Raw genomic sequence first — 13,937 nt, 5'->3', positions numbered from 1 at the left:
CTTATGGATTCTCAGGCTCTCATTAGTCCACAAACAGCTCCTAAGTATCCATTATATGCATGTAACACAGGAGACCCTGTGACAGAAAGGGGAGGGAGGAGGAAGAGAGAAGAATCTAGTCACTGTCCTCAAATCTAAGCAAGTACAGAGAAAAGAACCTTGCTTAAGGGAGCAGCAAGAATGTGTGGGTTAAAACCTGGCAGGATGTGTGCCCCTGATTTCCTTAGCTAGCAATTTTTTCAGCTTAAGCAAGGACACACCAGAGTCAAAATAATCTACAAGGGAAAAGGAGGAACTAGACAGGGTGAGGCCTTTACTCACCGATGTGAAGGCCAGTAGCTCCTCCTCCGTTAGCTTATGAACTGGGTTGCTCTTCTGGAAATTTGTGCTTTGAATTAAAAACAAAAAAAAATCCTAAAATACATGCTGTAGCTAATTAAAAATAACTCTTAAAAGAAACCATTATTTCTTATAGTACACATTTTAAGTCACATACTAAAATGCTACGCAATATATATAAGTATTGAAACAAACTTTCAAAAGACAATAATAAAACTATGAAAATATAACAGCTGATATCAAAATAATTTCTATTATTAGAAAAACAAAGGAATCCAGTGGCTACAAGATGGTTAAACAAGTCAATGTGCTTGCTATTACATGCACCCTCCAAAAATAAGTGGTAAAAGAAAAAAGGAAATTCGGGACTGGAGAGACAGCTCAGCGGTTGAGAGCACTGACTGCTCCTCCAGAGGTCCTCAGTTCAAATCCCAGCAGCCACATGGTGGCTCACAACCATCTGTAATGAGAACTGATGCCCTCTTCTGGTGTGTCTTTAGACAGATCAGTGTACTCACATACATAAAATAAATAAAAAGAAAAAAGAAAAAGGGAAATCCAAGCTATGTCACTCACCAAAGACAGTAGAAACTACTGACTCCCATTTACTAAATATGTTGTTATGACAACCAGACACCTTGAAATCTGTAAGTCCCCGAGTGTAGAACAACAGGCGTTCTAAGATGCTGATCTATGAGCACAAACATTTGGCAAACATTCACATACCCCAGCTCAGTAATTCCATTCTAGATTATACAGCACCCACCCCAAAAATCAATGAATGTGTGGCTCAGAAATGATATACAAAAATATTCACTGTACTAGGAAAACTGGAAAGAATCAAAACATCCAACTAGAAAATGACAAATTGTGACATGTCCACCCAGCAGAATGCTGCCTTATAAATTTAGTTGCAGCTGCAGATTAAAGCGACAAACCACAGAAACACAATAAAGGAAGTAAACCACGGGAACCACAGCGAGCATGAAAGCAAGTGAATGGCAGCCCTCAGCTCTAGGGAAACAGACTTAGGAGTAAACATGTTGCTAAAGGACAGAAGTAACAATGTAAAACTTAGGATAGCATTTTCTCTGCGGAGAGCACAGAGGGAGACTTGGAAAAGATGCACAGGGTGAACGTCCTCTAGTTCACCATTTCCTCTTTACTGCTTAGTAAGTAACTTAAACTCACATATTACATGAATTACTCTGCATGTAAATGGTATGCATATTAGGAATGATTAGGTGTGGTGGCTCACACCCTAACCTCAGCACTCAGGAGGCTGATGCTGAAAGACTGCTACAAGTGTGAGGCTAGCCTGAGCTACAAAGGCCCCATCTCAAAACAATCATTTTAAAGGGCTGGAGATTTGCAGTCAGTGGTTATGACTGCCTGCTGCTCTTGTTGAGGACCCGGGTTCTGTTCCTAGCAGCACATGTGGTTCACAACCACAGCTCTAGTTCTAAGGGATCCCACACCCCTTCTGACCTCCATGGACATCAGGTGTGCATATGGGACACATGAAAGAGTTAAAATTTTAAGTTGGCCCCATTGACCCTGCCTAGAGGACAAGTATGTCTCAAAGCTAAGAACAAAATAACATGTTCAAAGAAATGGCCCAGCTGCAGACCCATCTGGACTCGATAAGGTCTGGTTCGGCAGTCCTGAGAAAAACAAGTATGAAGGTCAGCGTGCCCTAAAATAGGGTGGCCTAGAGTTAAATCGTGTCCAAAATAGACAGTGTGCCAATTTGAATAAACTAATGAAATTGCTATGCGCCTGTTGTTAACTGCTTATGTGATTTTCCCTATAAATACTTCTCCCCATTTGAGTTCGGGGTTGACTCCTCTATCTTCTGCGTGAGATACGTGTCATCCTCAGAGCTCTGATCTCCTAAGTAAACCTCTTGCCTGACTGCATCAAGATAGGTTCTCCCAGTACTTGAGTGAGGGGCTTCCCCAACTGGGGGGGTCTTTCACACAGACATAAAAGTTTAAAAGTATGCAAACATAAACCTATAAAATAGTAATAGTTCCTTATAATGTTCATTATTATTTAAAAATTTTATGAGCATAAAATGCTTATGTGGTAACTTTTAACTAAACCTACTTAAGGTTTACTTTTGTTATCTTTATTTATCTATGTGTATTTTATTTATGTGTAGATGTACATAGGAGTGCAAGTGCCAAAGGAAACAAGCATTAGATCCCCCGACAGTTGTAGGTCACCTTACCCTGGTGCTGAGTGACAGCGAGTGCTGTTTACCCCGTCATAAACCACTGAGCAATCTCTCCAGCCCCCAACTGATTTATTTGCTTGTTTGTTTGTTTGTTTGTTTATTGGGAGGCAGGATCTTGATATGTAGCTCTAGATGGTCTAGAACCTACTATGAAATCTACTCTGGCCTTAACCTCTGGGGAGTACCAAACACCTGGCCTACACAACAAAACAAAATCAATGGGGGAATGAAACAATTTAAAACACACAATAAACATGTTGTCTCTGTCCCTCGGTCTCTCTCCGACATTTCTAGTTTGTAGTACAAAGGAATAAGAACAAGAGACCATCCACTTAGCCCTCAGTTCTTCCCATGCTAAGGGCCTGTGTTCTGTATGTGAACAAGAACACTAAAAACACAGAAGGCAGGATAAACCTCATTCAAAATAGATCGATTTCCATCTCCTCTGTAAGGGAGGGAAGCACTGAGAGGACAAACGTCAGAGGCTCGTTTCCAAACAACCATCAATAAAAACCAACAAAACAATAATCCAGCCATTTTTTAAGAAAGGAATAAAATCCAAGAAATAAAGAAAACAAAACAAAAAAAATATTTACAAAACAAGAAGACTTTGACTATTTCCATGTTGCATTTTGTTTTGCATGTACTTTACGCTCATTGTAACTATTAGGTTTTCAATGCATACTGTCAAGCCCTTGAAAAACTCAAGTACTGACTAAAAAATATATTCACATAGTTTTATGTAAAAATTATTTTAATATCTGAAAAAACAGTACTGACAAAAAAATTTTAAGCAAAAAATGTTTAAAATCTGTACATTTATCTTTGTTTTGTAAAATAAAGTTTTAAAAAATAAATAACATTTCATTAAAGAAAAAAAAAAGAGAAACATGTGGAGAAAGAAATTAGGGAAAAGATACCCTTCACAGTCATCACAAAAAAAAAAAAAAAAAAAAAAAAAAAAAAATGAAAGGAATAAAAGAAAACTATTTCCATCGGATAGCATAAAATTCTATAGTATTAGAAATAAATTTCCTTCAAAATATGCATAGCCAGGTGGTGGTAGCCACACCTTTAACCCCAGCACTTGTGTAGTAGAAGCAGGTGGATCTCTGAGTTCAAGACCATCCTGGTCTATACAAGTGAGTTTCAGGACAGCCAGGGCTACACAGAGAAACTGTCATGTATATATATGCATACACACACATACATATTTATTTGTATTTAAATATTATATATGTTATACATGTATAATACACACATCTTTGGAGGCCAAAATAGTCATTCTCAGGTGGAGAAGTGTGCATTCAGAACAGTGCCGGCCATGCAAGCATGAGAACCTAAGTTCAGATCCCAGCAACCCACAGAAAAGCCAGCTGTGATCATGTGCATCTGTAACCTAGTCCTATGGGGACAAGGAAGGGATCTCCTTCTATAGGCAGTGAATAGGTGAGCATCAGGTGAGAAATCCTGTGTAGAGCACTGTTATGAAATGCTCACAGACCCCCTCTCCTTCTACATGCATCTCTCACACATAATCATTCCCGCCTATTATTTAGTATTTTATTGAAAATCTACACCCAAAGATTAAGATAACCAAAGACTAAGAGAAGGAGCTACACACTCAATAGATTCTGAACCTCTGACCCTTTAATTTGCTGCCCAAGAATTCTCCACCCACACAAGCCACACACTTTCTACTGTACAGGGAAGACCATTGATGACGGGGGACCATAATGAAGGTGTTCAACACAGCCAAGTCAGCCATTAACATACCAGACTCCAAGGATCACAGCAAGCTCCTCAGCACACAGGTCTGGCATCTGAAACTGTTCACTGTCTGCTAACTTTATTTCATTCAGAACAGTATCATCGTTGAGCTCAAGATTCTGGTGAAACACAAAAGAAAATATTTTGAACAAAAGTTATATTTCATTCATTCATTCATTCAGTAGACTGCTAAAGGAGGTGGCACTGGTGCTTTGTGGGTCTCTTGGAGGAAAGCTGAGGTACATTACTTTTGTTTTGATTTACTTTGGAGTTTTTGTTCTGTTTGGTTTGGCATTCTGTCTCTTGTTGGTCTCACTATGTAACCCTGGCTAGCCTGAATTCAGTAGGTAGATCAAGCTAGCCTTAAACTCACCCACCTCAGCCTCCTGAATACTAAGATTTTTGAAGGCATGTAGTACCATGTTCTGTAGCACACCCTCCTGAGCCTTTGCAGATTATATAAAGTCTAAATATGGTCAGCATACTGTCTCTGTGGAAGTGAAAGTGGTGGAGAGAGACAGTTATCACTACTACCCACGTGCAGACCTCTGCAGTGTAACCCCACCACCGGCCCCACCTGCTAGCACTCTCTACCTGCCCATCCCCAACACCGCCCTCTTTCTACCCTGTGTCCCATCACTGGAGGGGTATGTATCCATCCTGGGGTCATGGTTCTCCTTACATCTTGAGTGGCTCCCCGTCACTCGGACTGACGCCCAGAATGTGGACTGCCAGCACAACGCTGGCCCTTCTGAAGAGATGGAGTCAAACGCCCTCCCGTTCTCAGCAGCAAAGCCACCTGCTTAGAGTCAGCCAAACTACTTTATGCCAAAGCTTACTGGTCCTGTAAAGTACCTTTCATTAGTAAATCTATAAAATGGTCTGTTTTTTAAAAATAAGGAAAATAAGTTTTAAAAACTAAAAAGGACTAGGGTTCAGAATATGGAAAACTCTTAGACAACAAAATTAAAAGTAAGCCAAAAATGCATGAAGATACTTCAAAAAAGAAGGTCTATGAACAGCCACTTAAGACACAAATGTCCTTAACTTAAGAAGGGCTGGCACAGTGGCCCAGCAGGTCCTGGCACTCACTACTAAAACCAGTTCCTGGGACTCATATGCCCACATAAGCAGCCATGATTGCTAACAAGGCAGACCCACGCCCACTTAAGCAGTCACGATTGCTAGGGAGTAAGAGATTCTCCAACAGGTCAAGCAACCTGCAAGTGGTGCAAGGAGCTCAGAGATGTAAGTATCACCCACACTGTGGTGGGCTCTTGATTGATGCAGAAGCCTGAGTCACCCATGTCCCTCTAAAACCCTTCACCACACTCCTGTAAGTCCCCAGTACATTTACTTAGAGCCAGGCCTGGGTGAAATGGTTTCTTTTGTCTTTCTTCTATGTGCTCCCTGGGGCGAACAGACAGGGAAAATCACACAACATCAATACAGGCAGAAATCACATGGGCATCTGAACAGGAGCTAGAAAGACCTTTAGCAAAGCTCCTTGTCTACTCATGATAAATGTCCTGAAGAAACCAGGATGACAATCAACATATCTCAGCCTGCAAGCAATTCTAATAATCCCCTTTTAATATATATATCAAGTGTGTGTGTGTGTGTGTGTGTGTGTGTGTATTTTTCATTCTAACAGTTCTTTTCCTTTAGAGAACCTGAACTCATACATCAAAGTTGTCTGCTGACCTCACACCAGATACACATACACACCATACACATCATGAAAGACTTAACTTTTATGTGACTGGACTTCAGAATTAAATCTCTTTTCCAAGATACTGTTCTAGCCTAAAGCTCAGACTCAAATGGCAACATAAAGCTTAATGAGGAGCGTGGACAGCTGGAAACAGAGGAGGAAATTAAGGTACATTACACACTCTGACTAGTGTTAACCACAGCAGCACACACAGTCACAGTTCCACGTACATTCTGGGTTTCTAAGACCCTCTTCTTCATTCACCCTTCTATGACCAACAGTTGCTCCCTATGAAAGGAACCACAAAGAGTGAGTGAACTGGAACTCTCACCAGTGTTCCTATCAGAGGCGTCTGTCTGTACTGGCTGGTTCTATGTATCGACACAAGCTAGAGCCATTCCAGAGAAAGGAGCCCGAGTTGAGGAAATGCCTCCATGAGATCCAGCTATGGGCATTTTCCCAACTAGTGATCAATGGTGATGGTGCAGCCCACTGTGGGTTGTCCCACCCTATCCTCGATTCCGTAAGAAAGCAGGCTGAGCAAGCCAGGGGAAACAAGCCAGTAAGTGACATCCCTCCACGGCCTCTGCACAGCTCCTGCCTTGCTTGAGTTCCTGTCCTGACTTCTTCCAGTGATGAATTATGATTTGGAAATATAAGCCAAACAAACCCCTTCCCCCCTTACTTGCTTTTTGGTCATGGTGTTTCATCACAGCAATAAAACCCTGACTGAGATGCACTCCTCAGAATGAACTGAATGACAGCTCTTCCCTCTCCCTCAGCCCTAGCCTCCCAGAAGACAAATTTGATACTCAGTGTACTTAAGGTGAATTTACTTATAGGTTCTAAAATGAAGTGTACAAAGCAAGGCCGCTAAAGACATTAAAGTCAATAAAAGAACAATGAAGAGCTGCAGAGACAGCTCGAGAGTGAAAAGCACTGACTGCTCTCCCAGAGCTAGCTTCCGTTCCCGACCACGTGACAGCTCTAGTTCCAGAGGATGCAATTCCCTCTGTTGGTTTCTATGATCACTACACACATGTGGTACACAGATATATGTGCAGGCAAACACACATACACACAAAGTAAAAATAAATCTTTAAAAACATTTAATTAACATATAAAACTGGAAGTGTAGGAATCTCTGGCAAATGAAGACATGTTCGCAGTCTCCATGAAAGCAACCATCCTAGACTCTTAAAGTTCACAAGAAAAGAATTCATTAGACATGTGAAAAAGCATACCAAAGCAGCAAGCAACCCAATAGTGATCAAGAAGAAGGCAGATCATAAAATGAGAGAAAAGGAATTCTGGTCGTTGATTTATGTATTTAGGAGAAGCCAGAGAAATGACAAGACTGTGAATGTTAAAAAATATCCACAGAAGACTAACTAAATGGGCTAATATAGAACTGGGTGTGGTGGCTCATGCCTACCATCCCAGCGCAGGGAGCAGGGCAGCCCTGAGTGAGCGAAGCCCTGTGCATTGCTGACATGGGCTCGGAAGTGCCAAGAACACCAAAGAATACCTCAGAGCCATAGGAAAATGGCAAAATGGGCCAGGCCAAAAGGAGCGGCAAAGCTTTTGTCAGGAGCCCAAGGATAAGTGTGAACAGACCGTTGATCAGTGTGTGTAGAGATTAGCAACTGCCCCCTGCTGTTCCTGGATGTTCACAGCCTAAGACTGTTCACCTACAGACTTCCTCCCAAACCCTGTGCTGTACCTAATAGACACACTACAGTTCCAGGGTACAGAGCTAGCAGACTGTCAACCTGAACCCAGCTTAACTGCATATGTATCTGTGTGTCTGTCCCTCCGCCATTCCCTCAATAACCCCCATCAGGGTTCTTTGACCTAACCCAGTTGTAGCAATTAGGAGGCTAAAGTAGGAGAGGCAACAGCTAAAGGCCAATCGTCTCTGCTCCAAAAGGAAAAAAACAAAATAAGGCAAACGGGTACGGCAGTAGGTGGTCCTTACTCTGTCTGCCTTTTATATGTCAAGGGGGAGCACAGCAGCACTGTTAACTCATGCCTACTACACTGTAAGGGAGCTGTGCTGTCTGACTGTGGGTGCAGCTGGCACCCGCTGCAGTAAAATGTATCCTTTCAAACTGTAAGCCAGAATAAATCCTTCCTTCCTCGAAAGAATTATAAAAGAAAAAAAAAATCATGCTTATCCCCATTTTAGGTCAAAATAAACAACATCACAAAGGCTCTTACAGTCTGTCCCTTTTCATCCCTCAGGCTTTGTGATACTCACCTCCTGAGACAGTGACAGGAGTTGAACAACTCACCTTGGCTAAACACTCCTGGGGGGTGGGCGTTGGGCTGAACTCACGACTGGAAGGGGCAGCCTCTTCTCTCCGGACATCTACAATCAGCTGTGCCACATAATTTTCCTGGAATCGTGTCCTTTTTCCCAAAGCACCTAAAAATTAAAATAAAATCTTACCTGTGGATTTTTCAGGCAGATTTATAGCACAATCATGATGAATAATATTTTTTCCATTCACATGTGAAAGACCTGAGGCCTAGCAATGTTAAAATTAATTATGTCAGATAATCCAAAGCCAATGAGCTACGGTGCCAAGGCTCATACCCAAGACTTCTGACGTGAGATTCCCAATCCCCATCTTTGCTTATTTTTACTCTCTGCTGAAAAGAATAACTTAAGTGCTGCAGTTAGAATTCACACATGCACATCATACACATACACTGAGTGTGTGTGTGTGTGTGTGTGTGTGTGTGTGTACATACACACATGTGGAAAGACAGGGGCTCACCCTTGTCACCACTCACTCAGGATCACAGGGTCCTCTGCATTAAAGCCAGCACTTAGCTGGAGCCTCCACTGCTAAATCCCAGGCGAGTACCCCATCTGGCTTCTCATGATACCAACATTTCTTCTTTATGTCTCTGCAGTAATACATTGCAGAAGAGCTATTTTCAGATGACTTTGAAGAGACGCAAAAGTTTCAACATCCATTCTCTGGAAAATGTGGGCTTTACTAAGAGCAGCCGATAAAATCTGCTTCCTACCCTGAGAGGACTCTGGCTCTGAGTAACTTTCAACTCTGGAAACACGTCATGCTCAAGATGGCCAGTGACGTGGCTTAAGAGCTTATTTCTTTAGACTAAGTCTATAGCTCTGTGGGGAAAACAATCTGCTTCTCCGTTTCATTTGTGAGTATATAAGGGAAAAAATTTAAAAAACTGTAATAGCCATTAAATATATAACTGATTAAAACTGAAAATATAAGGCACCATGTCGTTAATACTTAATCCCCGAAAAATCTCTAACAAAAAAAATTTTTTTAAAAACCTCTGCAATGAGCCCCATAGATTTATTATATACAACTATACTGTTAAATACAGATACAACTCCAAGTTATTTATGGTACTGCTCCAAACTATAAAGTATATATGAAATAGCTTTTCCCACACAAACACTGTAACGTACTTTCCTGAGTAATACTGACTCAGTAATAGGGACGGAGCATTGGGGCTGACGCTCTAGGTCTAGCATGGAACAGCAGTCTAGGGATGTTCAGCCTGAACCTGTCATCCAACATCTGTAACAGGACAGAGCAGCACGTGGTACAAAAGTCTGTCACTCATCCTTTCAAGACACTCACAGTGCACGTCCTGTATAGCTTCAGAAGGTAACCTAACTAGGGAGAGGAGCAGGGGTAAAGAAAATGACAAACCCATGGACAGATGGTCAGAACAGCTGGGATGGGGTTGTATGGGCCCTAGGATGCAGAAGCCACAGCACCTTGGAAGCTCAGCATGTTTGTGATTCACAGTTGAACAGGGTGATCACATACAGATAACAAGGATGGTTGCTCTATACTGATAAACAAGGAGGCAGGGCTATTATACTCAACTGAACAAGGAGGAAGCCTTGGGGTAGGTGCAGGCTATGCAGGGGCGTGGTTTGTAAGCTGTGAACATTTAAGAGGAGAAAGCTCAGTGGACACTTTCCCCACACTATCAACAGTTACACTTGAGCCTGAGGAAAGCTCTGCCATTGCTCTGAGTCTCATCCAAGGAAGGCATTGCTCCCCACCCCCACCCCAATGAGACTGAAGCACTGGCTCGCTGACATGGCCACGTCCTTGTCAAAAAGAACACATTCACTCAGAACTTCACTTGTTCCTTGCAATATTGAGCACTTGCTATATTTCAGTTGGTGTTCTCTCTCTCTCCTCCCCCACACCTCCAGATGTCATGAAACCTACTCTGTAGACCAGGCTGGCCTTGAACTCAGAGATCTACGTACCTGCCTCTGCCTCCCAGTGCTGAAATTAAAGGTGTGTTATTGACTTTTCTTTTATATACATCAGTGTTTTGCCAGCACATGTCTGAATGTGGATGTCAAATACCTGAGACAGGAGTCACAGACAGCTTTGAGCTACCATGTGGGTGCTGGGTATTGAACCCCAGTCCTCTAGAAGAGTAGTCAGTGCTCTTAATCACTGAGCCATCTCTCCAGCACCGAAGAAACACCTAAGCTACAATATGGACTGTAACAAAGGATGGGGACAATGGGAGGCAGTCACAAGAATGAGCAATACATGGGGGCGGGATAACCTGGAGAGTGTATCAGAACCAAAGTGTCCAAGGTCCATCCATGTGCTGCCTGGCTGCCGTGACCACAAAACATTTTAGAACAAGGAATGGATTCTATGAAAAAGGACAAAATGTAATTACAAATTTGTTCTATAAAATTTTTACATAAAATCTTTAAGATGCATCGTGAAATAAAAAAATAAGTAGGCTCTAGAAAATTAAAAACTAGACCAAATATGGTAGGACATCTCAAATTCCAGCACTAGAGACTAATTCTAGACTATCACAAGTTCAAGGCCAACCTGATATGTATAGAGATAGAGATAGAGATGGAGATAGAGGTAAGATAGAGATAGAAAACTCTAGAAGATGGAAGATTATAAACAGCCCAGCAAGTTTGCTTTACATCTAGTCAGTCTAGCTCTACACTTAAAAAAAAATCAAAAGGACTGGAGAGATAGCTCAGCCGATAAAGGCTATAGCTCACAACCAAAGAACAAAAACATCAAATGCCAGCCACCAAACCAGACAATATTGCTGATGCCAAGAAATACATGCTGATAGGAGCCTGATATAGCTGTCTCCTGAGAGGTTCTGTCAGATCATGACAAATACAGAGGCGGGTGCTCACAGCCAACTACTGAACCGAGAATGGGGTCCCCAATGGAGGAGTTAGAAAAAGGATTGAAGGAGCTGAAGAAGTCTGAAACCCCATAAGAACAACAATACCAACCAACCAGGGACTAAACCACTACCCAAAGAGTACACATGGATGAACCCAAGGCTCCAGCTGCACATGTAGCAGAGGATGACCTTGTTGGGCATCAATGGGAAGAGAAGCCCTTGGTCCCACCAACACTTAATGCCCCAATGTAAGAGAATGTCAGGGTGGAGAGGCAGGGGGAGGGGACCGGCATAGGGGAGGGGATGGGGGCTTATGGAGGGGAAAGGAGATAAAATTTGAAATGTGAATATAATATATCCAAGACAGGAAAAAAAATCAAACACAAAATACAATATAAACTGCCAACATACATACTAGCCTTACTATAAATTTAAATTGAGTATCCATGAAAAATAAATTCTTACCTGTTAGGTTAATCTGTAACTTGCTGATGTCTTTAGCAGTACTGAACTGGTCTTTTGCTTCTTTATATTCATAATAATATAAAAATATATGTGCACATTCCAGATGAAATTGAATAGCTAAAAGGCGACCTGAATCACCTTCAAATAAATTCTCTTTCTTCATCACTGTGAGACAAAAGATGAAATACTAACAATTAAGATGTGTGCAGTGTAGAATGCCAAACAGTAAAGTATGCATCACAGGGTTAATTATTTTGAAGAAGTTTAAATACAGAAAGAAACACAAGTACAACATTAATTAACAGCTGAGATTCCCTGAGATTTATATGCTCCAAATACATAGCTAAGACTCTCTATACACAGCCTTCTATATCCATACAATTAGTCCTGGGAGACGCTATTCACAGCATTGATCCTTCCTAGGTACCGGTGTAGAGCAGAGCACAGACAGACACACACACACACACACACACACACACACACACACACACACACACACATTAATGTAACGTAATTTTTTAATTTTAAAGTAAATAAAACAAGAGAGGATAATAGCCTAGCAACAAAACATCTGAGATAAATGATTATCAAAATTAACTGTACAGAGTAAAGAGCAAAGTACTATCAGATACTTCAGGGTTCAGGACTTCTCATGGAACGGGATATCCAACTGGTTCCCTGCAACAGAATTCTCTACTACAGCATTTCTGACAAGCTATGCAAGGACCAGCTGGACCCAGGTGGAATTTATTGGTGCTAAAAAGCTATGAACATTAAGGATTTTATAGGTCTAACATCTCATATAGAAGGGCAGTTTATATTTTTGTCTATTTGATGTAATCTTGTTGTGTAGAGGGTTTGTGGATTGAGAGTTGAATATACAAACCTGTATGAAAAGCTATCGGGCTGTAGAGTTGTGTTTGTTTGGGATTTTTGGGCTCAGAAATACCCCGGGACAGAGTTGGAGAACAGGTGGTAGTAAACCACCAATGGAAGGGAGTTGCGTGGATGAGCTAGGCTGTGTGAGTGGCTGAGACTGGGCTCCAGAGGTGTGTGGGACTCTGTATTAGGGTCGGGCCTGAGAAGTGAGACTCAATGAGGACTCGGGCATGGAACTACTGGGAACCTCTGGTTCAAAGCAAAAGTTGCAAGATCTTAAAACTATTCAAAGAAAAAACTATGTAATGTTAGTTAAGCTACTGACAGTGTATAGAACTTGCAAGAGTTAAAAGTAGAGAGAGAGAGAGAACTGATTATTCCCAAGGGCAGGCACCTTCCCACAAGAAAGCAAGTCTTGCATGATAAATCATGAGAAAAAGAAATGTCCACATCAGTGCTCTGTTCTACACCGAGGTGCAGATTTGGGAATAGTACACAGGGAAGAACAATTGAAGTACATCCAAACAGCTGAGCTGGTTCAGGATAAGGCACTTGAAGGAGGCTTTGAAGCTGGAAAGCCCAGACCATCACTCTGTCGTCCCCTCAGGGGACAGGATTTTCTCTTCTCTTTCTGCAGTGTGTGCACAGGTGTATCTCAGTCAACTTGACTCTGTCAAATGATTTAGCTAGACAGGATGGTCTCTAGAGGGCCTGTCCAAATCAAAAGATTTCAGACAAGGATACTGGCGCAGGAACGGAAAGGGAGACAGATACCCTTGGGGAAGAACTAACAGGATTCAAGAACCAGCTAGTCGACAGCTGAGTCAACTGTAAACAGGATTTCAGCTCTGGTAGACTCTGGTAGGCTTAAGTAAAAGAGGAACATACTGAGCCAACAGACATACACTTATTAGTACTATGTAAGTTCTCTGTTGCAATTCATACTCATGACCTTCTAGACAAAATATCAACCCATACATTTAAGACACAAGCTAAATGCAAAATCTCTTCCCAAGGGATTTTTTAGTGCTTTCTTAAGTGGTATATTTAATAATACACATTCCAAAGTATCAAAAAGAAATTTTATCATTGAATACATCAGTCTTTGGCTGTGAGAACACCCTAACTGCAGAGTCACATAGCTGTGGGGAGAAGACACTACAGAACTCACTCACAAAATATTTTCACATGTTTGTTTAGGCAGTGTCTTCATGAGTTCAAACTGTAATATTCCACGTCACACACTCCATGCAATCAATTTTCAGTATCTGATCCAACAGTGAACTGTGGAACTGTGGTTCTATCTAGTTCACCATCCCAAAGAATGCCTCACAC

General features: G+C 41.7%; 1 protein-coding gene across 4 annotated transcripts in view; it reads right to left on the bottom strand.

Annotated features, from left to right (window-relative positions):
• Positions 1–13,937, bottom strand: part of TTC27 (tetratricopeptide repeat domain 27) — a 129,353-nt gene that overhangs the window by 99,585 nt on the left and 15,831 nt on the right. For all 4 annotated transcript variants that reach the window (XM_080909710.1, XM_080909711.1, XM_080909712.1 and 1 more), the window contains 4 exons: positions 11,724–11,888; positions 8,357–8,490; positions 4,355–4,467; positions 322–388 (listed from right to left, as the gene is read on the bottom strand). In XM_080909710.1, the coding sequence (XP_080765836.1) occupies positions 322–388; positions 4,355–4,467; positions 8,357–8,490; positions 11,724–11,888 (479 nt within the window). The remainder of the gene's footprint in view (positions 1–321; positions 389–4,354; positions 4,468–8,356; positions 8,491–11,723; positions 11,889–13,937) is intronic.

This window comes from Micromys minutus (assembly GCF_963924665.1).
Source record: "Micromys minutus genome assembly, chromosome: 1".
Classification (NCBI taxonomy): Eukaryota; Metazoa; Chordata; class Mammalia; order Rodentia; family Muridae; genus Micromys; species Micromys minutus.
This window is presented reverse-complemented; position numbering and strand designations above follow the sequence as displayed.